This window comes from Microcebus murinus, chromosome 9 (assembly GCF_040939455.1).
Source record: "Microcebus murinus isolate Inina chromosome 9, M.murinus_Inina_mat1.0, whole genome shotgun sequence".
Classification (NCBI taxonomy): Eukaryota; Metazoa; Chordata; class Mammalia; order Primates; family Cheirogaleidae; genus Microcebus; species Microcebus murinus.
The window spans coordinates 97,870,747-97,894,971 of record NC_134112.1 but is presented as its reverse complement, the minus strand read 5'-3'; the positions used below and the strand labels follow the sequence as shown (position 1 = coordinate 97,894,971).

Below are 24,225 nucleotides of genomic sequence, written 5' to 3'. Positions count from 1 at the left end.
TAATTTTTTTTTTTTTTGCCTATAGAGGTCCAGTTGTTAAAATACCATTAGTTGAAAAGACCACCCTTTGTCTGTTGAATTGCTTGGTACCTTTGTCAAGGATCTCTTGGCTGTATCTGTGTGACTATTTCAGGACTTCGTAGGCTGTTCCACCCATTTATGTGTGTACCCTTCCACCATCATCACAATGTCTTGTTTGCAGTAGGTTTGTTAGCAACTCCTGAAATATGCCAAATGATTCCTCCAATTTTATTCTTCTTCTTCAAAATTGTTTTAGTGATTGTAGTTTATTTGCTTTTTCATATACATTTTATAATTGGCTTATGTATATATATTTACATATACACATAGAAAATTTCTGCTGAGATTTGAATTGTGCTAAATCTACAAATATATCTGAGGAGAATTGACATCTTTATTATGCTTAGTCTTCCAATCCATAAACACAGTATATATGTCCATTAGTAAGGTCTTCTTTGAGACTTTTCATTAGCATTTTGTGGTTTTCAGCATATAGCTCCTGTAAATAATTTGTCAGGCTTATAACTAAATGTTTCATTTTTTTCGGAGCTATTGTAAATGACATATTAATTTCAGTTTCCAATTGTACATTGCTAGTATATTAAAGTATGATGATTTTTGTGTGTTGATTTGTATCTAATGACCTTAATAAAGTTGCTTATTAGCTCTAGGACTTCATTTGTGTGTGTGTGTGTGTGTGTGTGTGTGCAAATTCCTTGGGATTTTGTACACAGGCAATTGTTATGCGAAAACAGGGACAGATTTTCTTCTTCCTTTTTAATCTATATGTCTTTTATTTCTTCTTCTTGCCTTACTGTACAGGCTAGGACTTCCAGTATGATATTGAAAGGAAGCAGTGGGAGTACACCTCCTTTTCTTGTTCTCTGTCTCAGGGCCAGAGCATCCAGTCTTCCCCCATTATGAACAACGGCAGCTGTAGGTTTTCAGTAGATGCCCTTTACAGTTTGAGGAAGTTTCTCTCTTTGTCTATGTCTGGTTTGCTGAGAGTTTTTTTTTTTTTTAAATCCTGTTGTATTTTATCAGATGATTTTTCTACATCGATTGATATGGTCTTTCTTCTTTATACTCTTCTTGGAGGATGTTGGTCTGTAGTTATCATTTTTTGTACTGTCTGTCTGATTTTGGTATCAGGGTAATGTGTGAGCTCATAAAATAAGTTTGGAAGCATTTATTCTTCTATTTTCTGGAAGTGATTGTGTAGAATTGGTGTTATTTCTTCTTTGACTACTTAGTAGAATTACCCAGTGAAACCATCCAGGCCAGGAAAATTCTTTTTCAGAAAGTTTTAAATGATGCATTCAATTTCTTTAATAGTTATAAGACCATTCATGTCATCTAATTCAAATTGGTAGTTTGTGATTTTGGGAAATGGGTTTATTTCATCAAAGTAGTTACATTTCTACATATAGAGTTGTTCATAATATTCCCTATCTTTTAATGTCTGTGGAACTTGTAGTGATAATCTCTGTTTCAATCTAGATAGTGATAAGTTGTGTAGTTTCTCTTATGTTCTTTGCCACTCTTCCTAGAGGTTTATCGATTTTATTGATCTTTTCAACAAACCAGTTTTTGTTCCACTGATTTTCCCTATTTTTTTTTTTCTGTTTTCTATTTACTCAATTTCCCTTCTTTATTATTCCCTGTGGATTTCTCATCAGAAACCATGGCGGCCAGAGGAAGTGGCACCACACTGAAAAGTGCTAAAAGAAAAGAACTGTCAATCCAGAAATCAATATCCAGTGAAGTATCTTTCACTAGGGATGGGGAAGAGCGATGTCATGGTAAATATCTGGGTACTTACTTCTCCTCTTGAGTCTTTAACAATATACTTAATCTGTCTTTATTCAGAGAAGTTATGTGCCCAGTCAGTATCCAGGGGGCCTATTACAAGGAACACAGGAAGAAAGAGTGAAAATTAGAGAACAACGCCAGTCTCTGCGGAAGGCCCCTTCGTGCTGTTCCTGTGCAGTGAGGACCGGGCCTTCTGTGGTGTCTGCACCCGTCAGTCCCACTGCTGATTTATATAGCTCTGGTTTGCCTAATGCCCATTCTAGAAGTTTGAAGGAATGAGATTATATTCCCACTTGGGGGCTTTGTTTTACTTCCTTTGAAGAAAGGGGGAGATAGAATTTGGGATTTGATGAGTACTTTCTGTTCTCCCAAGTTTTTGTTGTCAGGAATCCGCATTTATTCGACTAATTCATATGGTGGGGCGTCCAATTTTTAGACAGTTCCATATTTAAATTTATCGTTCAATCCTCACATTAGCTGTGGGTTTTAGATATAATTATCCACATTTTACAAATGCAAAGACTGTTGCTCAGGAGGCTTTTGTAACTGGCCCAAGGCCAAAGAGCTGGCAAGTAGCAGTGCCGAGATTTGTGCTCGGGTCTCTGACCGCGAGTTCTGAGCTCTCCCAGAGCATTGTTCTAGCTTCATTCCCTATGCTGACAAGGTGGTTTTGTGTGCCTGGGCACTAAATTCCACTGTGTCAGCATGCCTAGACTGTTTGTACAAACAGTGCGACTTCAGGTGGACCCCTGCTTTTCCCCTGGGAGTCTTGAACCGCAGGTGGAGAAGGGTGCCTGCGTGGCCAGCCCCCAGTAAAATCCCTGGTCTCTGAGTCTCAGACAGGCTTTCCTGGGCAGAAAGGCTGGGGTGTCCCTGTGTGGCCTCTCACTCGTGGGAGGATGTAGGAAGCCTACATCTGGATTCTTCCAGAGTCCACCTAATGTGTTTTTTCCCCTTGTTGTTGCTGCTGTGTATATTTATGCTGTAATAAAACTTAGTCATCCATGAGAACAGCCACGTGCCGAGCCTTGTGGGTCCCCCGGTGGAGTGCTGGGTGTGAGGGTGGCTGTGGGACCCCAACATGGGCAGATACTGGTCCCAAGACCCAGCTGATTGAATTCAGACCCCTGCTTCTATTATAGCCCTTGACGGGTTCCCTTATTTTCTGGACAATTCGGCCATGGATTAAAAATGATATGATCCATGTTTTATCCAGCAGTTTTAGGTATTTTCATGGGACAATTTTTATTTAATATTTCTATTTCACCATTTTGTTGGATGCCCTGTCTTATAAAAATGATTCTAAAATGATTACATTTTGGTCTTATATTGCCTGCTTCTTAATCTTTCCAAACAGTCAAAATAAAAAAAATCCAATTCTCAAATTGCCAAGCATTCACCTTCTTAAATCTGAATGGCAGGGAGAGAGGCACAGATTCTCGGTCCCCGTTGTCTTTCATTCCCCAGCCCTGGACCTGCAGGCCCAGGCCCGGCCTCTCAGAGGGTCTGGCTGCAGGGCTGGCCACTCTGGACCCAGGTCTGCTGTCGGCTCATTCTCCATTGCCTCCCCCAGCCAAGAGCAAGTCCCTGAAATAACTGAGTATGAAGCTGTGAACAACAGCGTGAGAGTTTATTATCAAATTATTGCTCAAGAGGGGACCCACAGCAGAGCAGAGTGGTGAGGGAGCAGGAAAGGGGCAGGCGCTGCTGTGACAGCAGGTGGAGCAGGGCAGTGGCCGTGGCTGCAGCAGGGACCGGGGCTACTGCAGAGCCTCCTTCCCCGCCTGGTTCTTCTTCCAGAAGGCAGAGGCAGGGCTGCCATGGCAGAAGGGGACGCCGGGCATGGCTAGCTGCCGCTCACTTCCAGCAGCTTCTTCTGGTCTTTTTCCTAAGGGAGGGAGAAGGGCAAGACCACCCTGACTGGGAGAGCAAGGGTGCATTCTCTCCTACAGGGCAGCTTGGTTCTGCAGCTGGCCGGTTCCCATGCTGCCGCCTGGGCCCTGATGTGGAGAGCCCCAAGGTTTGTCGTGGATGTAGACTTCCCTGGTTTCCTGGGGTCTTTTGCTCGGGGGCCACTTGGTTGGGGACAGGGACTCTCTGGGCTGGGCCACCACTGGGGTGGAAAGATAGGCATATGCTACCTGGGACTTGTGTAACGGGCCCTTTTCTCCACTCCAGACCATCCAGTCTCTGTTCCTGTCTCCTCTGAACAGCCCTGCAGCCCCAGACACACACACATGCACTCCAGGGACTCACCTCCTTGCACGGGAGTCTTCTCCAGCAGTACAGCCACAGAGGCGCCAGAGAGGCCAGGAGCAGCAGAATCCAGATACCCAAGAGCATGGCCTGAAGGCCTATGAACAAGGCCTGGGGACAGAGGACCCAGGCTTCAGGCACCAGGGTGACACTGCCTTCCTGCTGTGTCCCCCCACTGCTCACTGACACGGGTCACGTTCCACCCCTACATCCCCAAGTTCATGGCTTCTGGAGGGGGTAATGTACCAAGTGTGCAGAATGCAGCCAGAAGCCCCTCTCACTAGCTGGTGTCCTCACCCACACAGAGCTGGGCGTGGGCTGTGATTTCACTCCCTGATAACCTCCAAGACTTGAGAGGATCAAGGAAGAACACCGATTTAGCACCTCTGCAGCACGTGCACACTTGCAACTTTGGTTCAATTGTTACCATTTTAAGAATGTCTGCATTTACACCCCCTACTGCCGGAGCTGTTTCTGCTTTGTTCAATGCTGTGTCTTTGTTGACAATTATGAAGCTTGGAGCAGAAGAGGCAACACCTGTTTCTGGTGGCGAGCCTGACTCTGGTTCCCAGCCTGGCCCCCCCCCCCCGCCCAGTATCTGCTGCTGCCCCTCCCCTCGCCACCTACCTGCAGCATGTTCACGTAGGAGGAGCACAGGTGTAGCCTTCTGACTTCGTCCGGACTCTGGGTGCTGGGGGGTGGGGTGTACCAGTACCCTGACGAGGAGTCACATCTGCAGACATAGTCGCTATAATCATAGCGGTGCCGGAAACTATTGGCCCAAGATACAAGAGCAGCAATGGCTGTGGCGAAAGCTGCCAGTGCCAGCAGGGTCCTCAGCAGGCCCTGGGGAGGGAAGAGGCAGAGGGAGACCTCAGAGATTCAGTCTCTCCCAGAGCCCAGCCCGGGGGAAAGAGGGCAAGGCCCACTGGAGCCGGTGTATGAAGGGGCAGGAGCTTGGGGTGGCCTCCAGCCTGAGCATGGTCCCTTCCCCTGCCCTTTCCTGAACTCACCCAGCAGATGCCACCCTGTTTCTCATAAATGAAGGCAACAGCTCCAGCCAGCACAGCCTAGGGAGAGATTAAGCCAGGAGCAGGGTTAGCACAGGAACTGCGAGTTCCCTCCCACTGCCTGCTTCTGTTTTCCTAGTAACCCTGCAGAGGGAGCTGACCTGTGGCCAGGCCTTCCCCAGCACCCGCTACGTGGATGGGTACAAAGTTCTGTGCTAAGCTCTGTGTCTGTGTTAAGATAACTGTCGGGGGTGTTGAGTCTGGACCAAACTCATGAGGCTGCAGAACACTGAAACAGTGACACCAGACAGTGCTGTGGTCAAGCCAGGCACTCCCTCCTCCACAACCTTCCTTTTTAAGCAACACCAAGTGCTTTATGAACATCCCAGGGACGTTGGCATCTTGTGGCTGGAAGTCGTGGTGTGCTGGAGAAGCCGTGAGTGCGGCACGCATCTTTGGGCTGCCTCGGGTCTAGAAGCCTACCAGCGCTCTGGCAGTGTGCCTAGCTGGGCTGGAAGAGCAGGAAGTCTAGTATATCCCGTGGGACAGACGGACCTAAATCCACCTGGCTGCTCTGTAACTAATCTGTGTGTTTTTGCCATTGGATGGATAAAGATGATTACTTCTGGCTCCTCTCTCAATAAATATGTGTGTTTTGGTGATATTCTGAGAGTGTGGATATGTCCAAAGGTGGCTCCCTCCTACCAAGCTCCTATGCAGACTGCACTGCTGACATTAATCCCCGAGTCCTACTGTGTGCAGGACCTGCAGGGGACAATGGGAATAACCAGGAGGTGACACTTCCTTGTGGATCACATATTGTCTGGCACATTCTGCCTCCCCTCTCAATGCATGCATCTGCAGGTGAGTGGGTCCTTAGACCCCTAGTTGATGTTTGCTGTTGAGGTGCGGAGAGGCAGCCAGCCTGGTGGGAGAAGCACTGGGCAGGGAACCCGGAGAGCTGACCATGTGGCTTTGGACATGACACCACTTCCCTTGGCAGGGAATGGGCCTGGATAATCAGGGTGCTCCCGATGGCTAGCGTTCTGTAGCACGTGGAAGGTGGTGGTATGAAGGCAACAGGACAGCAGCACCTCCACCTCTGACTGCAGCTCAACCTCCCACCTGCCCGACTCACCACAACGCCTGCCCAGATGGCGGCCCCTGAGCCGAGCAGCCTGGAGTAGATGCAGATATAGAGGAATCCTCCCAGGACCCCACTCAAGATGCCCAGCACAATCTGCACCACCTGCAAGACAAAGGGCCTGAGAGCCCAGCTCCCAGCTGCCCGGGCACAGAGGCAGCCTTCTGCCCCCAAGCCCTAGGAGAGCTCTGTGGGCCTGCTCCTCTCGGTATCCATGGCTAAAACCCATGAAAGAGAAAGAGCATGGGGTAGGAGGAAGCAGAGGAGGGAGAGGGAGAAGAGGGAGGAGGGAGGAGGAGAAGAGGGAGAAAGGGAGGGAGGAAAAGGAGAGGAGGGGGAGGTAAGGGAGGGAGAGAGGAGGGGAAGGACGGAAAGAGAAGGGCAGGGCAGCTAGGGAAGAGGAGAGAGGAGGAGAGGCTGCCCTTCCTGAGTGTGGGGAGGGGAGGACAGACTCAGGGCTCCATGGACGGGCTGTGCAAGGCCAGCAGCTCCTTTGCAGCCCTTCCATGCGAGCCTTCCTCCCCACAGCTCCTACGGAGAAGGCCAGGGAGCTGCCTTCCAAGTCAGAGGATAGATAAGCTGGCTCTTCGTCCATTCAGAGAGAGGCTGGCAGAGGGTGTGCATGGCAAGGAGAGAGCCCGTCCTTGGCCTGCTGTGAGGGGGCTGGGGTGTCCAGCCCCATGAGATCAGCAGCCACACTCACCCATGAGGCCACCAGCAGCCGGCTGCTGCCTGGGGTTTTGCTGGCTGGGCGCTGCAGCCAGGAGTAGCATCCGGTCAGCAGGGGCTTGACCAGGGCTGACTCCTGATGGATGTGCACGTCGATGCGGGTGGGCTGTGGGGCCTCGGGGGCCAGCTCACCACCCTCTGTCATCCCCATGGCCAGGGACATCTCTGAGGGAGAAGGGGGCAGCAGGGAGGAAGAGCTGACAGAAGATTTTTACACATTTCATTGGAGTTGGGGAGGTCAGAGGCCAGTGGGGGCTCAGGGACACCCAATGGTTGCCCCTGGTCACAAGGCTGCCCTCCTGGCCCCCGAGGGCATCTGTCAGGGCACTCTGACTCTGCTGGGGCTGCGAGACTGCTGAGCCTTCTGGAACTTCCCCCTTAGTCCCAGATCTGCTCAGTCCTCCTCCTCTTCCTCCCTGGGCCTTCTCACCCCTCTGTCGTGCTCACCCCTTGTGACAATGCTGCCCACTTCTACGGAGCCCCAGCCCTGCTGCCTGCGGAGCTCCCACTACAGCAGCTGCGCCCCGGCTGGGCTCCAGGTCCCAGCCCCGACCTCCCTCTCTACTAATGGCCCCCCCGCGCCCACGGCCTGCTCCAGCCCGCCCTGCCCCGGGAAGGACTGGTCTGCAGCGCAGAGGAAGGTCAAAGGCCACGGGCGGGCGCACCTGGTCTCTCTCGGGCCCTCTCTGGAGTCACATCCCTGTGCGGGGACCCTCCTCCCTCTCCCTGTCCAGTGTGCTACAAGGGCGCAGGGTAGGGCCGGGCTGCGGCCCTGGACACCGCTGGGGAGGGTCCTGTGCCGAGAGCTCCTGCAGGGGCCAGGGCATGGGGCGCCGCTCACCTGTTGTCCTCGGGGCCCTTGGCGAGAGTGCCGCGCAGGGCCTGGGCGAGGACCGCGGCTGGGCGGGAGGCGGGGAGGAGAGGGGACGGAGGGGAGGGAGGGGACGGAGGGGAGGGAGGGGAGGAGCGGGCTTCCGCCCACGGTTTCCCGGCAGCCGGCTGGGCCCAGGGACCCCTCCGGGGCTTTCCAGAGGCCGGTGGGTCACTGAGCTGCGGGCGCGGGAGGTGGGGAGTGCGAGGGAGGCCGCCCGGGAAAGCCTGAGCTCGTCCTAGCCCCAGCCCCCAGCCAGGGCTCTCTGGACCAGGGTGGGCCTGGCGGCGCGTGCGCGCGCCTCGCGTGCCGCCTGCTGTGAGCGCGCGTGAGTGTGCGCGCGGGCCCCGCCTGCTGCCGCAGACCGTCGGCTGGAGACCGAACCCCTCTGCAGCCCCCTCCGCCCAGCTGTTTGTCGGGAAGCCGCAGGGCCCAGGCCAAGCCTCGCCCTCCGCCTCTTTTTTGTCGCTCTCCCGCTCTCCCTTCGTCCCCGCCCTCCCGCCGCGGGTCCCCAGCTCCCGGTCGGCTCCTGGCAGCCCCGCTCTGCTCTGGCGCCTGGAGAACAGCAGGTGAGGCGGGGCCCTTCACAGCCCGGGTGGCCCCTTTGCCAGGGTCTGTCTTGCCGCAGCACCCTTCTCTCGAGAGTCTCCAAGACCACCCTCCAAGCCCCATCCTGTCCACGGGATGCCGTTCTTCCCGCATTGCTGGCTTCCCGCAGGACTCGCGTGGGTGGGAGGAATAGCTGATGGGGACGTTACCTTAGGAACAAGGCTGGGGAAGGGAGGCCTGTGCCTGGCTGGGGTGGACGAGGCTCCTTTGCGACACACCGGTGCCCTAGGGTGGAATGGCTGCGGGGACGGCCCCAGGGCCTGGCAGGGCTGCCGGCCTCTTTCCTCAGCTCCAGGCCAGGAGGAGCTGGGCAGGGAAAAGTCCAGGCGGCAGGGAAGAGCCCCACCACCTGGAGCCTCCGTGGCTGGCCTGGATCAGATCCGCCTCCTCAGGGGAAGAGGCTGGTGAGGCAGGTTGGGGTTCGGGTGGGGCGAGGAAGCGGTGGTGGTACCCGGCTGGAGCCTGAGGCGTGCAAGATCTGGCAGGAATCAAAAAAAATCAAGGCTAGAATTCCTTTTGTGTGTCTGTAAGTCTGAATCTCCTTTGTGTATCTGCAGAATTGTCAAACACCTGTATTTTTTTTTTTTTTTTGGAGACAAAGACGCTCTGTCACCTGGGCTATAATGCTGTGGCGTCATCCTAGCTCACTGCCACCTCAAACCCCTGGGCTCAAGCGATCCTACTGCCTCAGCCCCCCCCCCCCCCCCCCCCGCCCCAGTAGCTGGGACTACAGGTGTTACTACCACGCCAGGCTAATTTTTTCTATTTTTAGTAGAGAAGGGGGCTCGCTCTTGCTCAGGCTGGTCTTGAACTCCTGACTTGAAGTGATCCTTCTGCCTTGGCCTCCCAGAGTGCTAGGATTACAGGTGTGAGCTGCCCCCTTAAACACCTGTCCTTTTTAACTCAAAGGAGGCCAGGTGGGTGAAAGTGAAATTGCTCTGACAAGTATCTAGAGCACAAATGGGAGGTGTTATTAGAGTTGTTATTAATATTTGATTTAAATTGTGATGCTTAACCAGAATGCCCCTTAGAATGGCCTATGCAGGATTTAATTTGGAGGTAGACAACTTGATTCTAAAGTGTACATGGTGAAGTAATCTAGCAAAAATGGCGGAGACAATTCTGAAAAAAAAAAAAAAAGCTAACCGTGAGAGGATCATGAAACAGCCCAATTACATATTAAACTCTGCACTTAGAATTAAAATTGTGGTAACAATGCATGACTCATCAGACATACCAATGGGCAGAATATAAAGACTAGAATAGGCCTAAATTCCTGTGGGAACCTCCTATTTGCTCAGAAGAGAATTTTAAATGAGTGAGAGAAAAATGATGTATTCTGCAAATGGAGCACACTCTTCAGAAATTAACCGTCGGAACAGCAACAACAACAACTTGGATCTATGTTTTTCAACTTATGAAATAAATTCTAGATAAATCAACCTTTAAAAGTGAAAACTGAAAGCATAAAACTACTTAGAAGAAAAATGGAAGAATTATTTTATAATCTTAAAATGGGGAAGTATGATATAAAACCTAGACACCAGAAAAAGAATGAAACTTTGATTATATAAAATACAAGCAAGGTCAAAAAATAAATCACAAATTATAAAGAAATATTTGAAACTCATATCACAGATGGTAGTCTTTTGAATAAACAAAGAACTCCTATAGACCAAAGGAAAACAGAACAGAAAGGACATAGGACACAACTGGGGAGCTCACAAAAGAAGAAATAAATATGGCTCTTAATGTATGGAAAGATGATCAACCTTACTCCTAATAGGAGAACTACAGATTAAAACTATACTGAAATAGTTACAGACAGCAGATCAGTGGTTGCATGTGGCCAGTGGTTGGGGGCTTTCCTGGGCAGGGGTACTAGGGAAATTTTTGCAACATAGAAATGTTGTACATCTTGATTATAGCTGTAGTTTCATGAATGTATACATTTATCAAAACTCATTGAGATTTACATTTAAAATGGGGCATTTTATTGCATGAGGTTGTTTAAAATCTACAGTGGAGTGTAATTTTCCCCATATAAAATTGAAAAAGATAAAAGAATTTGTTAACACACTCTGTTGGCAGTGGGAGGGGCAGCTCCACTCTTGGATGGTGCATCTGCATGGGAATCGCTACCACCTCTGTGGAGGATACCTGGCAACACCTGCTAAAATTGCAAATGCAAATGCAGCAGTCCTGTTGGCCTGCTAATTCCACATTGACTATAATGGGGAAGCATTGGATGTAACCGAAATGTCTATCAATAAGGGACCACTTAAATAAATTAATATGGACTCAGACCCTGGAATCCTATGTAATTACACAAATGAGTGAAGAAGCTTTCACAGAAGTTGTCAGAATCAAAATGGAGTCGCTTGCGCTAACGCAAAACAAAAAACCAAAAAGCCCTGACAAATAGAGCTGGGAGGGCCATGAAGGAAGGGTTCTTATGCATAAGTGCCTGATAACAAAAACTATCACAAAGTACTCTGAAAAGACCACAACCTTGCACTAAGGCCATCACAACCTTACACAAAACATACTTCTGCAGGACATCTGCCCAGGAATTGCCTGTCCAACCTTGGACTGGTGTCACCTTTGTTATCGATTGTTGTAGCCAAGGATAATTATCCTAAAACAATTTTGTGGCTCTCCCCACTTTTCCTTTAAAATCCTTTGTCTTTTTTACCTCCCTGGATATGCATGTGGTTTCCTATGGCACATGTATTCCCACTGCAGTCTATTCCCATCATTTCTTTTAAAGAGAGCCTTTCTCTGTTACTTAGCTTGGTACTTTTTATGGACTGATTAGGATTATCCTAAAAACAAATGATCATGTGAACACAGCATTGTGCAGATTGGTGTGTTTAGTATGCTGCTGTTTGCAGGAAAAGCCAGGGGGAGACATAATGTTTTTACCTGCTTTTGTATGCAGAAAATGTCACCAGCATTTATAAGAAACTGATAGCATGTTTCCATCTGGAAGGCAGCTAGGTGGCTGGGAGAAAAAGATGGGAGATAGGTATACCCTTTTGTGTTTTTTGAAATTTTTAGCTAGTAAAAGTATTACTGTGTTTTCCCGAAAATAAGACCTACCCATAAAATAAGCCCTAGCAGGATCTCTAAGCATTTGCACAATAGAAGCCCCACCCCGAAAATAAGACCTAGTGATGGGCGTGGCTACGCAGCGTATCTGCACAACCCGTGCTTTTCGTCGTCGTGGAGCAGGAAAGAAGATGAGCAGCCCTTCTCATCTGCCCCATCGTGACAGCTACTATCCCAGAGGTGACCGGAAAGGTGCGGGCAGCCCCACCAATAAGGTCGGCTCCCCCTGTCAGGTCCCGGCCATCCTGTGCGTGCTGCAAGCTGAGGCTTTGAGGGGAAAACAACAAGTCCCCTGAAAATAAGCCCTAGGGTGTCTTCTTGAAGAAAAATAAATTTATAAGACCCTGTATTATTTTTTGGGGAAACATGGTATACATAAATGTGTATGCACTCAGTCACTAAAAAAATTGAGATGCCTTTCTTTGTCCCACCCTAGACCCTAGACAAGCTGCATTAAATAATCTTGGGAGGGGACCAAAGAATGTATGTGATGAGCAGCTCTAGAAGTAATTCAGGTTTACATCCCAGATTAAGGTCACTGTAACATTGACATCTGTACTGGAAGACCCTTTGGATCTTGACAAGGAGACCACTTTCTCTCCACTCGCCCGTGCTGTGTACTCCCTGTCACCTAGTTCCCAGACTTCACTTCTGTAGGTCTCCTTCCCAACAGGCACGATGGAGCAGAACGCAGTGACTGTGAATGGCGTTGCTGTGGGCTCTACGCCGACCCAGCCCACCCAGATCAACATCCACATCCACCAGGAGTCGGCCCTGTCAGAGCTGCTGAAGGCACTGGGCTCCCTGAAGAAGTTCCTTCCTTGGTCTAAGGACGCTCAGCCTTCCAAGACCAGGATAAGCTATGGGCAGCTGGCTCTCGGGGTAAGAGTGGGCTGGCAGGTGCATGAAGGAGGTGACAAAGATGGTGGGGTTGGAGCCACTGAAAATATAGAGCCCAATCTCTGACATTAAAATGTCTCATTTGCGGGGCAAGAATCGCAACTGAGGGGGATCCACACAAACCACGTGGTCTTCAGGATGTTCTTAGAACAAAGAGAAGGTCAGAGGTTTGTAAAAGGAGAAATGTTACATGCTGTTCTTCAAGAGAGTCGGTTGGCACTAGTAAGGTTTGGGGAGCTGGCAAGGTCTGATGGGTGAGTGACAGCGTGGGTACCACGGGTCTGAGAGTCCCGGCAGGCCGTGTCTGCAGCCACGCTTGCCGAGAATTACATTCTTGGAGCAAAGTTTTGTGCCCTAAGTGCTCTTTACTTCTGGCTTTTAAACTCTGTTTTAGTTGGCTGTGACAAGATGGGCTCATGTCGTCTGACCGACTTTCACAGTGGAAACTCTATTTCTTCGATACTGTGCAAAAAAAAGGAAAGAGGGTTGGATCCCTTTGAGGAGGGACATGAGAACTCACTGTAGCTCATCTTGCATAGGGAAAGGTTTTGGCAGTTTCCCCACAGAGATTGGTATAGAAAGGAATAATTAACCTCTTTGGTGCAGAGAGGTGGGTCCCAGTCAGAGGTGGGGCGGCAGGAAGAACCTCTGGCGGCTGTTCGTTCAGTTCCTTGCACCCGCATGCACTGGGGGCTTGCAGGTGCGAGGCCATGAGCTGGGCACTTCAGGGAAAATTACAGAGAGAACCCCCAGGCTATTTCCTACAGATGCCTAGTGTCCATCGGGAGGGATCCGGTAACCACCCAAACAACTCGAATTAAAGGTAGATCAGGTGAGATGAGAAGCCAGGAACGTCCCTGAGTGGAGGAGGAGTGGCTTTAGACAGGTAGAGGCGGAAGGTGGAAGAGAAAGAATCCCAGGTTATGGGAATGGCAGGAGGTAAGTCAAAGAGGCCAGAGAGCACAGGGCAGCACTGCAGTAGTGAAGAGCAAGGAGGCTGGGCCGCGTGGCTGAAGAGGGGCCGTGTTGCCGAGAGCCTTGAGGGACAGGGCGAGGGGTGAACCAGCTTCAGCAGTGGGAAGGCTGTGGATAGATGCTCAGCAGGAACCTGGGCTCAGGGCTGCTGTTGGGAGGTGTCCAGGCAAGCAGTATCGAGGGTCTGCGCTTGCATGATCGTAGCAGAAGTGGTGAGGAAAACAGGAGTCTAAGTCCTTTGTGGACAGGGATTCCATGAGTTGGGAGTGAATGGGTTTGGGGTATAAGGGAAGAGTCCAGAAACATGGAGAGGTTTGAAGTGTGGATGACCAGGAGATTGGAGGAGCAGACATCGGAGGTGTGTGGGGGGGTGATGTGGAATTTGGATGTGACCAATCTGAGATGCTGGCAGGACATGCAGGTGGTGATATTCAAGAGGCTGTGGCAGTTGGGTTCTCCAGGCAGTAGAGGCTGATGGGAGTTAGGTGTGCAGATGGTTTATTTCATTTCAGGTATAAACCCCTGAAATGGAAGGTGGGGGTGCAGGCCTGGGTGGAGGGAACCCTCAGGCTACAATGCAGACTCTGCCAGCCAGAGGGGAGCACCCTGGCAGAGACTGCCCACTGCAGGAGCCCCACGTCGGGTAGAATGGCCTTGAGCCACTGCCTTGCTTAATCATTTTCTGGGGTGTGGCTGGAGGATCCCCTAAAGAGTGTGCCCTCAGCTGGAAAGATGAGGCTGACCCCAAAGGGGCTGACAACGGTTGGCTCTCAGCAGAAGGTCTTAGCAGTACATTTTTGTGTCTGCCACCGAGCCCCCAGAAGTGCGTGTTTGGATCTGAAGGCTGGGGCCAGAGGCTGAGCTCAGGCTGAGTTTGGATGGGGGATGGGGCTCCCATGGGAAAACGAGGAGGAAAACGGTGGGACTGTTCGGGTGGGATGAGAAAGAGTTGAAATGGGGAAAAAGTAGTGGAGAATAAACAGCCAAGCCTACAAGAGGGATGAGGGGAGACCCAGGCCAGCGCAGCCTCATGGGTGTTAAGGATGCAGAACCTTCCAGAATCAGAGCTGTGAAGAGGTCAAGGCAGAGGAAGAGGAGGGCGGGCCGCCTGGCTGGGAGCTGGGCAGCAGCTCCTGGGGCCGCAGGGCACGTGGGCTCACGGGAGGGTCTGGTTTCTCATCCTGCCTTGCAGGTGGCTCAGATCCTGCTGGGGGTCGTGAGCTGTGCCATCGGGGTGTGTCTCTGCTTCGGGCCCTGGATCGAGCTGCGCACCTCGGGCTGCGCCTTCTGGGCAGGGTCTGTGGTGAGTGAGGACGGGGGGAGGCGAGTGGTTACGGGCCAGGAGACAGTTCCTTTGCAGCCAGCAGGCCGGGGATTGGGGGAGCACCTAAAGACTCAGGTGCAGATGCCCTGCGTGAGGACGCTGCCTTGTGGGGCGGGTGTAGCCCTGCTGCTCCATTTCTCCTCTCCGGCGGAGTCGGGAGGGGACAGTTGGGTCCTGTCCCTGTGCTGGGTTCTTTGCTCGTCTCTCGGGCCCGCCTCAGACTGGCTGTTCTGGGAACTGAGGGAGGAAGGGTGGTGGAGGACCAATTCAGGGGAGCACGTTGGAGGCCTCTTTCTTCTCCTTCCAGGCGATCGCAGCCGGGGCCGCGGCCATAGTCCACGAGAAGCACCGGGGCAAACTTTCGGTGAGTCTCTGATGTCTCTGTCCCCCACCCTGCCCATCCACCCCCTCCTGTGTCTGCTCTGTTGTTTTGTCTTCTGCCCTTTGGTTCCCAGTATCCTGGGGTCATTCCCAGAGGGGCGGGGAGGCTTTCCTGGACAGGGGCTGGGGAGGAGAAATGGGTTTGAGGCGGGGACCTCACAGCTCTGCGTCGTGTCCTGACCCTCTCTCTGCCAGGGCTCTGTGTCCTTCCTGCTCATCCTGGCTGGCGCCGCTACGGCTGTGGCTGCTCTTATCGTCTGTGTGAACAGCTTAACCTGGCAGACCGATGGCTTCTTCTACATCGACTCCGTGTGTGATTGCCCAGGGGCTGTCGAGCCCACCACTGGGTACATATGGAAGCAGAGAAAAGACCGCCCAGAGTGGCAGGAGGAGCAGTGCCGGGCCTACATGGGAATGCTGGTGGTGAGAGCCGGGGTCCCGTCCTCAGGGCCCTGTCACAGCCTTTGCTCCCGAGGTGCCGGGCCTGGGGGGCACAGAGGCGCAGGCTTCCCCAGCTTGGACCTCACCTTAGGTCTCTGCTCCAGGAGGTTTTAACGTAAGCTGAAGACGTTTCTCAGACCCTCATGGCAGGTGGGGTTCTCTGAATCAAAGGGGATGGGGAGCAGAGAGATGATTGTGGGCCGCCACCTGCCTTTTCCTGTGTGTGCGTATTCCAGTTTTCTATTGCTTAATTAAAAATCACCCCAAAATAAAACTACAATTTATTAATAATTCTCACAGTTCTGTGGGTTGACTGGACTCAGATGGGCAGTTACAGTCAGGTGTCATTTGGGGCTGAAGTCATCCAGTGCTCGGCTGGGTGGGTGGCAGCTGGGGCTGCCAGCCAGAGAGCCTACAGTGGCTTCTCCATGTGGCCTGGGCTCTAGCATGGTAGCGGGGTTCCAACAGGCCCACCTCAACTGTGAGCATTTCAAGCTGCAGCAAGTGGAAGCTGTCAGGCCAGTTAAAGGCTACCTCTGTCACCATATGGTGCTACTTTCACTGTGGCCAAAGCAGTCACAGGTCCTTCTGGATTCTAGAGGCTGGAGAAGGAGACCCTAGTTCTTGCTGGGGAGTGGTGGGGCCACGCTGCAGACGAGCAGATGGGGTGGAAGCCGTGGCTGTCCCCATCGCCGGGCAACGCAGCTGCCGTGGCGGCCGGAGCTCGGGGCCGTCTGTGCGCGGCGGGGAAGAAGGGGTGGTGTGGGCAGAGGTGGTGGAGCCGCCTCCTGACTATCTTTTTGTTCCTTGACCTCCAGAACTTGTACCTGTCAATCCGAGCCCTGCTGCTGGCCATCTGTATCCTGAAGGTTATCGTGTCCTTGATTTCCCTGGGCATGCGTCTTCGCAGCCTGTGTGGCCAGAGCTCCAGCCCCCTGGTGAGTCGTCCGTGGGGAGCGGCTGGGCAGCGAGGGAGCTAACTCTGCCTCCATCCCTTTCTTCTCTAAGGATTGGTGTTTTCTTCTGTCTTCCCCCTCCCCCCCACAGAATGAGGAAGAGACAGAGAGGAAGCTACTGGGGGAGAAGTCAGTGCCCCCCTCCCCCTCTAAGGAGAAGACCCCGGCCACCATCGTGCTGTGAGCTGCCAGAGCCCCTGCTGGGCCCCCTCTTGTGCTACGTCCTTGTCCAGAGCTGCCCAGGACCCTCCCAACCCCGTCCTTGTGCTTGTGCCCCCCCTGGGCCACCGTCCTGCCCCCTCCTGCCTCCCGCTCACAGTCCACACCCACTGCTCGCACTCTGGGGCTCGCAAATCCATGCACAGATATTGCCATGTTTCCCCCAATGCTGATTAAAAAGAAATAACCAGGAAAAGCAATTTCGCCCGGGGATGTGGTTTCTCTTTGTTTATGCACCTGCTGTGCTGGGAAAGGCTTTTGTGTTGGTAGGAATGGAATCAAACAACAGCTGATTTATGCCATGGAAACGAGGCCCCAGTAAGACCGAATTTAATTCCGTTCTGCTCTGCAGCCCAAAGGCAGAACTCCTTTTTATGATTTCCTTCCATCCTAGGTAAAGTGAAAGCAACTCTAGCGTGCTTAGACTCTGTCTACTCACTGAGATTGTGTAAACCTCCCCGGCTGTGACCTCCTGTAGTTTTTTGGAACATTGTGGAGCAAGAGCAGGATTTTCCCCTGTCTCCCTCCCTGCCTATTTTCCTGCTTTTTCTTTTTGCAGTAATTGGTGTTAGTTCTCTCTCTGTCTCTCATCACACACACACAAACACACACTGTTCTTCATGTTCATTGTCAATGATAGGGTCAATTTGTTTTTTTGCTTTTTTGATTTTCTTTATACACATATAAATATATAGATGTAATCGTGTCTGAGGGGCAGGAAAGCAGGTTGAGGCTTCATGAAATCTCCACGACGTCAGTGTCAGTCCTTAGCAGTGTTCGGATCCAAGCAGGTGGGCTCCGGAGCTGCCCTGTGTCCTCCGAGAAGCTGAGCTGGACATGGCAGGGCTGCCGTGACAAGTGTTGGCCCATGCACAGAGCTTCCGAGGGGGGCCTGCGAGGAGGGGGTGCTCAGGGCTCCACCTGTCCGTTATTGGAACAGACATTTGTAAATAAGCCTCTGAGACGGAAGTTCCGGGTATGGACAGGGGCAGCGATCACAGCCTGAGCGGCAAATCCAGTCTGCCACCTGTTTTTGTCAATGCATTTTTATCGAAACATAGCTGCACCCATTAGTTTACACATTGTCTTTAGCTGTTTTTGTGCTATGAAGGCAGAGATGAGTGGTCTTAACAGAGACCGAATGGCTCACAAAGCCTAAAATACTGACTATCGGGCTTTTTACAAAAAAGTTTGCTGGCTGCTGATGTAGAAGATGGTAGTGGAGGGAGCGGCCGGCTCTACTCGGCGGCCGGGGCGTGTGGCGAGCTCACGAGTCCTGGCCCAGAGGAGCCAGCCTTTGCATGAGTAGCAGGTGTGTGAAACCAGGTAGTTTCCTGATCTGCAGAGTTCAGAGCCCAGAAACCATCAGTCAAACACACCTGGGGCCATTGCCGTCCCCACCCCACCCCCAAATAAGGAGGAAGTTAGAGCCTCAAAGGCACTTAGAACTGCCTGCACCTTGTTCATTTTACCCCGAGCAGTGGAGAAACGGAAGCCCCTCGTTCTGGGCTAGACAGGAAAACGTACCTGTAGCTGAGCCCAGAAGCGCAGCTGGGTTGAGGCAGACCACGTGCAGGGATGGGGGACCCACGCACAGGGAAGGGCCGAGGAAGCGACACTTGGGCTTCAGGGAAAGCCTCCGCCAGGGTCTCTCCTGTTTCCGCACATCTTGCGAGCAGCGGCACCCACTGCCTGTGTTCCAGACACTCTTTTCAAAGATGTTTGTACCTCCTGTGAGCAGCCTTGGAAAATAGTGACTCTCTCTGGAGCAAAGGACGGGCATGCCTATTATAAAAGAATCAGGTTCCAGATGCTCAGGTTGCTCTCCCAGAACCCAAGCCACTGCGGGGCACCTGCAATGCCTGTGGGAACCGGGCTCGTGGGACAGTGCAAAAATGCTGCTCCTCTGGCCGCTGCGATTGCTGTGCATAACAAATTGTTCTTTGTCGCGACTCAGCCAGGGGCTTTGTGGCTTCTGCCAGCATCTGTGAACCTGTGGCAGGCTGACTTGTTGACTTGCATGTAGGGTTAGACTTTAGACCCTTCGCTGCTCCTGGCTGCTGTGTCCCACTGTATGCAAGACTGATGGCCGACCGGGCGCGGTGGCTCACGCCTGTAATCCCAGCACTCTGGGAGGCCGAGGCAGGAGGATTGCTCGAGGTCAGGAGTTCAAAACCAGCCTGAGCAAGAGCGAGACCCCGTCTCTACTCTAAATAGAAAGAAATTAATTGGCCAACTAATATATATAGAAAAAAAAATTAGCCGGGCATGGTGGCGCATGCCTGTAGTCCCAGCTACTTGTGGAGGCTGAGGCAGCAGGATCGCTTGAGCCCAGGAATTTGAGGTTGCTGTGAGCGAGGCTGACGCCATGGCACTCACTCTAGCCTGGGCAACAGAGTGAGACCCTGTCTCAAAATATATATATATATATATATATATATATATATATATATAGCTGATGACACACACAGACTTAAGACCTAGCTTCTGACATCAAGAAGTCTAATCCGGTTAGGAAGTGAGGTGTAAAGCCTATGCTACAAAGAAAGGGCATTGACTGATTGCCAAGTCAGTGACGCACCAGGCAGGCAGGCATGCTTGTGCTTGCTGATAACCACAGGCAGACGAGGAACACAGGAAGGGAGGGCACCAAGGAGCAGACGCTTGGGGAGGGTGCCCTGAGGCTGCCGTTGGTGCAGGGACAGCCATGAGAACACAGAGTGGCCAGGGCTGCTCACACCCCGGTGTTCAAGGCGCATTTGACGGGCCTGGGTTACCTGCCCGATCACCAGCCCGACCCCAAGGAACGGTGGCCAAAGTTGGGCAGGGGGTGTTGTCACAAATATTGACATGCAGGACTCCATCTGCAAAGACCCTAGTCTACACTGCAGCATGCAGAGAGGGGGGTGGTCCCGGGGCCTGACGAGTACCAGAGTCCTTGAGGACGGGGAGGGCCCCATTCTGTGCACTTCAGGGTAGGGTGGGAGGTGGTGGGTGTTTGGGGCTGAGTTGTGTCCACCCCAACCCCAAATTTGTGTGTTGAAACCCTAACGCCCAGTAGCTCAGAATGTGACTGTATTGGAGGTAATTCAGTTAAAATGAGGTCATCAGAGTGGGCCCTAATCCAGTATGGCTGTTGTCCTTATGAGAAGAGGCAATTAGGACACAGACACCCCAGAGGGGGACCCTGTGACACAGGAGAATGATGCCACCTACAAGGCAAGGAGAGGGCTCAGAAGAGCCTTGCTGTCATCTTGGCCTCAGACTCTGGCCTCCAGAACCGCAAGAAAGGAAATGTCTCCGATTTAAGCCCCAAGTCATTGACACTGCGTTCCGGCAGCCCTAGTGAGCCTGCATGCTGGGGGCATGGGGCCGGGGTGCACCGGGAGCACCCCAGCACCCTCTTCTTAAGTCCCTTCCCTGTTCGCCGTTGGGAAGCCCCTTATGCAGCCTTAAGCCTCCTAAAAAGGGGAGCCTCTGATGGTTGGGGACCACACCTCCCTTTGCCAGGGCGGACAGCTGCAGCTCCCTGGGGCTGGCGTTCCCGGGCACAGACACAGCCATCGGCAGTCACACGGGCCACTGTCACTCAGCGTTGGCTGATCCTGCTGCCCTATCCCCTCCCTCTACATCAGACCTCCCATGGGCTCCAGGACATCTCCCCACCCCCAGAGCTGCCTTAGTCGCACCCGCCTCTTCTTTCTTCCCAACCCTCTCATGTAATCTCACAGGCGTGTCTGGTACAATGCCTTCCAGGACGATTTCTAGTAAACCCCATGGGCTTTCCTGGTGTGGTCTCTTCCGGGAGCTCAGATGCTAAGGTGAAGAGCAGAGTCTGGTGTTTTCAGCTTTAGCTTTTAGCCCAAACTGTCAGAGGCCAGGGCATGCTTCTGAAATGCCTTCCCAGCAGGGGTCCAGCCACGTGGCCAAAGAGAGGAGGGGGTAATACTTGGAAAGTGGGGGGCTGATCCTGTCTCTGTCAGTTACCCTATGGCAGCACTCCTGGCTCCTCCTCAGTGTCCTCTGTCCCCTGGAGCAGAGCCCTGAGACTCTGCCCTTTCTGTTTCTACTTGGGGCAGATGGCTCTGCTAGCCCAGAGTGGGACTTTGTGGGAGATGCCCTATCTCAGATGGGGCTTGTCTGTCCCTTGGGGTGTGTCACTGGAGCAGATGAGACGGAGGAGGGAGAAATTGTGGCTTGCAGAGTGAAGGAGTAGGGGAAACCCACCTGCCCCCTTTGTGGGCAGGGGGCAGGTCACAGCCACCCAAGGGATGGTGGCAATGCTGACCTGCTGGCACTGGCAAAGCAGGCGTCTGGGTCATGCCCAGCAGGGAGTGGAGAGAGGGAAGATGTCACAGTGCCCCCAATCCCCTGCTTCTCCATGGGCTGGGAAAAAGCTGTGTTAGTCCTGTACCCAACCTCATGGCAGGTATTAATAAATATTTGCTCAATAAACAACAACAAAAAATTTTTTTAAGGGGAAAATGTTGATTTCTTTTTCACTTCCATATTCTGTAAAAGGACAATTTCGGCAGCCAGTGGGTGGCCTAAATTTCTGCTGCAAGGGTGGAGCTTCCTATAGTTGCAAAATCTCTCCGACCTCAGACCTGCGGAGTCAGCACTTGTGTTTTCACAGGATCCCAGCAGCTCTGTGTGCTCGGTAGGTGTGGAGGAGCACCGGTTTAGATACCGCAGCCAGGCGGCTCCAGGGCGAGAATTCAGATACGGAACACAGCCCCTACAATTGAATCTCTTTGTTTTAATTCTTTTCAGGAACTTCTTAACCTTGGAGTTTTAAAAAGGAATTTTAGTGATAAGAAACACTAAAATCACAAGTTCAAGGAGGCATCTTCACTTTCTTCCTTAGCTTAAGATGGTATTAATTTCTGTTCCTCTGTGTTTCTAAGCTAGTCCTTTTATGGCCAGATTGGACAGAAATTCCTTTCCTTTTTTATTCTGGTAAACAAATGTCAACTTGGTGGGGTGGTTTTTTCCCTCCCCCCTTTTTTTGGTTGTTGCATGACATGGTCTGTTTCTGTCTGGCAACTTCTCTCCCCGTGCCTGCTGGAGTTTCCAGGTCTGATAGGGAAGACAGTCTTCCCTCCCTGACCCGCTGCCCTCCTCGCTTCCTCTATTCCCGCTCCCCGGCCCCTCCTCTCTCCCTCCCTCCTGTGAATAGACTTAGAAATCTGAATCTTGTTTTTCTTTTCTGTAGAAAATCAGATGTCACAGCCCTTCCTTCTGCTTTAGCGTGGAGAAGCTGACAGCCGTCTGAGCAACCCAGTCCTGGGTGGTGACACTTCGCAGATGCAGGCGGACAGGCCTGCACGGCCCCCGTAGGAGGCTCAGGCCTAGTTCCATGTAACATATTTACTGAAGGATTTAAAACCACCCAGAGTATAAACAGGAAATGGTTTTATGCTTTCCTTCCAGTCCCTGCTTGTAGTGGTGTTCTGTTAACTTGCCGTCTCCCCGTTGAATCTCGGTTCCTTTAACATCAGGACCAGATTCCAGACTCCACGGCTGGGTCACTACAATGGCCTTTCGTTTGGTGATCGAGGCCCTGCCCTACTCATTTTAAAGAAGGCAGTCATCAGAGCGAGCCTGCTCGGAGTAGGAGGAGTGGGGGAGGCACGCGTGGTCTGGGGTGAGACCCCTTCCCACTGGTCCTCCCCCTCCACTCCCAGCAGGGACAGGGGAGAGGGGCAGAGGGCAGGGTTTCTGTAGGGGACAGGAAGGCTGCAGAGGGGATGGGGGTCTGGGCTCAGGCCAGGTCCAGCAGACGCTTGTGACCTTTGCTCAGGTGGAGGTGGCGTCCACTTTTGTGGCGCAATCTGGGAATTTCCCTGCCCGCTGCTGTGGTGTTAGCTGCCTGGGTCAGCCAGGAGAACGCCCAGGAAAAGCATATCCAAAGAAGAGGGGTATGCAACGGCAGGAAGGGCGGGCTTTCCTGCGGTGGGAAGATGCTTTAGCCCACCTCTTGCCCCTGCACAGCCAGCGCCAGAGTCCGATGCACAGATGTTCCCAGCTGATGGGGTAGGGCCCCCTGGCCTCAGGCGCCGCACAGACCACCTGGAGCCTCAGATCCAAAGACGTGTGCACGTAAAAAACTGCAACTATGTGTGAGGAGAACTGTCAACTTCACAAAAAAATTCCCTTCTGAAGTAGGAAGAAGACATACGATTGTTCATTTTTGCTGGGTGCCGCCGCGAACTTCGGCATTCATCTCGTTCAACTCCCCTCCTCGACTCCCCACTTTCTTTCAGGTTTACTTTATTCCTCCCTCTCCCCTCTCCTCCCCTCTTCCCTCACTCAGGAGGATTTCTGTGTTTTAGTGGTTTCCCTTGAAATCTTATTTAAAAATCATATGCGTTTAATTAAACATATTCTATAGCTAACCAATATCTTTATCCTCTATCTGAAAAGTACAATACTGTTAGGTGCTGCTCGTTGCTGTGTGATATTCTTGTTTTGAGTTTTAGTACTATCTTAATTTATTTCAACCCTGCAAATTAAACATTTTAATACACTCACCGTTTGTTTCGATTTACCCATGTTTGTATTAAGAAATAAATTTTTTTCTTGTAGTTCAGGCCTTCTCTCTGATTTCATTTTTCTTTTTTCTTAAGGTGCATCTTTTATAAGTTCTTTTTAAAGCTTACTTGATAGTAAGCTTTCTGTTTTTATTGATCAGAATATTCTCTATCATATCTGGCTCAGGATAGACAGTCTCACTGGATATATAACTCTAGCTTCACAGTGTTTTCTGTGGACACTTTAAGGATGTCACCTCCACTGGTAACCACTGCCTTCCGACTTTTTTTTTGAATAGGTCATCTGTCTGCTCTCTGGTTGTGTTACTGAGATAATTGTTTTTTTCACAAAAGGTGGGATTCTTTTTCCTTCGATGTCTTGAAGCCAATGTACGAAACCAAAAGTGAGTGTTAGATGGGTCAGACTTTATTTGCTTGCCCAAGGAGTGGAGGAGTGAGGGAGTGGAGGAGCACAGCTCGCAAATCGATTCCTTCTTGTGTGAGAGGGGAGGGGGTCAAAACACAGGATTTCTTTTAGTGAAGGGGCTGGGGATTAAAAGCAGAGGGTGGAATATTCGTGTCTTTTCTGGGAGTGGGTGGAGAATTTCTCAGAACGTGGAACACCGGATGCTCTCCTCTGCTCGTCACCATGGTGACCATCAAGGTGCCTGGTGGGAGCATCTTTTAGCACAGAAGTGATTATAAAGAAGCTAGGGGTTTCTAGAGGCCAAGTGGAACATCGACTTGAATCTCCCAGGCCAAGTCAGTTCCAGTCAGTCTGGTCACGAGGATCCCAGGCATCCTCCTCCTTAAAGATGCGCACGGCTGGGCAGGCAGCCTTTGGGGTGACGTCAGTGCTCAGCTGTCCTGGGCAGAGGCAGAGGGGGAGGTAAATGCTGGGTTACCTTCGACAGCATCGCACCATGGAACGAC

At 51.8% G+C, this 24,225-nt stretch overlaps 2 protein-coding genes and 1 long non-coding RNA gene across 6 annotated transcripts; 2 read left to right on the top strand and 1 right to left on the bottom strand.

Annotated features, from left to right (window-relative positions):
- Positions 1–3,442: 3,442 nt before the first annotated feature.
- On the bottom strand, positions 3,443–8,081 carry TMEM176A (transmembrane protein 176A). 2 transcript variants are annotated; one of them, XM_012786177.2, is made up of 7 exons: positions 7,814–8,081; positions 6,947–7,137; positions 6,238–6,348; positions 5,103–5,159; positions 4,717–4,935; positions 4,090–4,200; positions 3,443–3,721 (listed from the first exon to the last, which is right to left on the bottom strand). In XM_012786177.2, exons 2-7 carry the CDS (start codon positions 7,133–7,135, stop codon positions 3,680–3,682), a joined length of 729 nt encoding a protein of 242 aa, XP_012641631.2. In that variant the 5' UTR covers positions 7,136–7,137; positions 7,814–8,081; the 3' UTR covers positions 3,443–3,679. The 2 variants fall into 2 exon arrangements, with proteins under 2 accessions (XP_012641631.2, XP_012641632.2); XM_012786178.3 differs by having other exon boundaries at positions 6,947–7,169; positions 7,814–8,016.
- TMEM176B (transmembrane protein 176B) lies at positions 7,942–16,959 on the top strand. Of its 3 annotated transcripts, none has more exons than XM_012786175.2 (7): positions 7,942–8,009; positions 12,237–12,445; positions 14,631–14,741; positions 15,070–15,126; positions 15,339–15,566; positions 16,403–16,522; positions 16,632–16,959. In XM_012786175.2, the coding sequence occupies exons 2-7, from the start codon at positions 12,242–12,244 to the stop codon at positions 16,722–16,724; spliced, it is 813 nt and encodes a 270-aa protein (XP_012641629.1). In that variant the 5' UTR covers positions 7,942–8,009; positions 12,237–12,241; the 3' UTR covers positions 16,725–16,959. The 3 variants fall into 3 exon arrangements, with proteins under 3 accessions (XP_012641629.1, XP_012641627.1, XP_012641628.1); XM_012786173.2 differs by lacking the exon at positions 7,942–8,009 and adding an exon at positions 8,293–8,412; XM_012786174.2 differs by lacking the exon at positions 7,942–8,009 and adding an exon at positions 8,308–8,412 and having other exon boundaries at positions 12,221–12,445.
- Positions 16,960–19,220: 2,261 nt separating this feature from the next.
- LOC142872950 (uncharacterized) lies at positions 19,221–23,346 on the top strand. The gene is made up of 2 exons (XR_012921059.1): positions 19,221–21,419; positions 21,975–23,346. It is a non-coding gene; the product is annotated as an uncharacterized LOC142872950 (long non-coding RNA).
- The last annotated feature ends 879 nt before the right edge of the window (positions 23,347–24,225 follow it).

Excerpts from the sequence above, each read along its gene's own strand:
- TMEM176A (XM_012786177.2), bottom strand. The coding sequence starts at position 7,135 with ATGTCCCTGGCCATGGGGATGACAGAGGGTGGTGAGCTGGCCCCCGAG. Across the intron at positions 5,160-6,237 it reads CCATCTGGGCAGGCGTTGTG|GCTGTGCTGGCTGGAGCTGT; the intron begins GTGAGTCGGGCA and ends ATCTCTCCCTAG. Across the intron at positions 3,722-4,089 it reads GAAGACTCCCGTGCAAGGAG|GAAAAAGACCAGAAGAAGCT; the intron begins GTGAGTCCCTGG and ends TCCCTCCCTTAG.
- TMEM176B (XM_012786175.2), top strand. The coding sequence starts at position 12,242 with ATGGAGCAGAACGCAGTGACTGTGAATGGCGTTGCTGTGGGCTCTACG. Across the intron at positions 14,742-15,069 it reads CCTTCTGGGCAGGGTCTGTG|GCGATCGCAGCCGGGGCCGC; the intron begins GTGAGTGAGGAC and ends TTCTCCTTCCAG. Across the intron at positions 16,523-16,631 it reads GCCAGAGCTCCAGCCCCCTG|AATGAGGAAGAGACAGAGAG; the intron begins GTGAGTCGTCCG and ends TCCCCCCCACAG.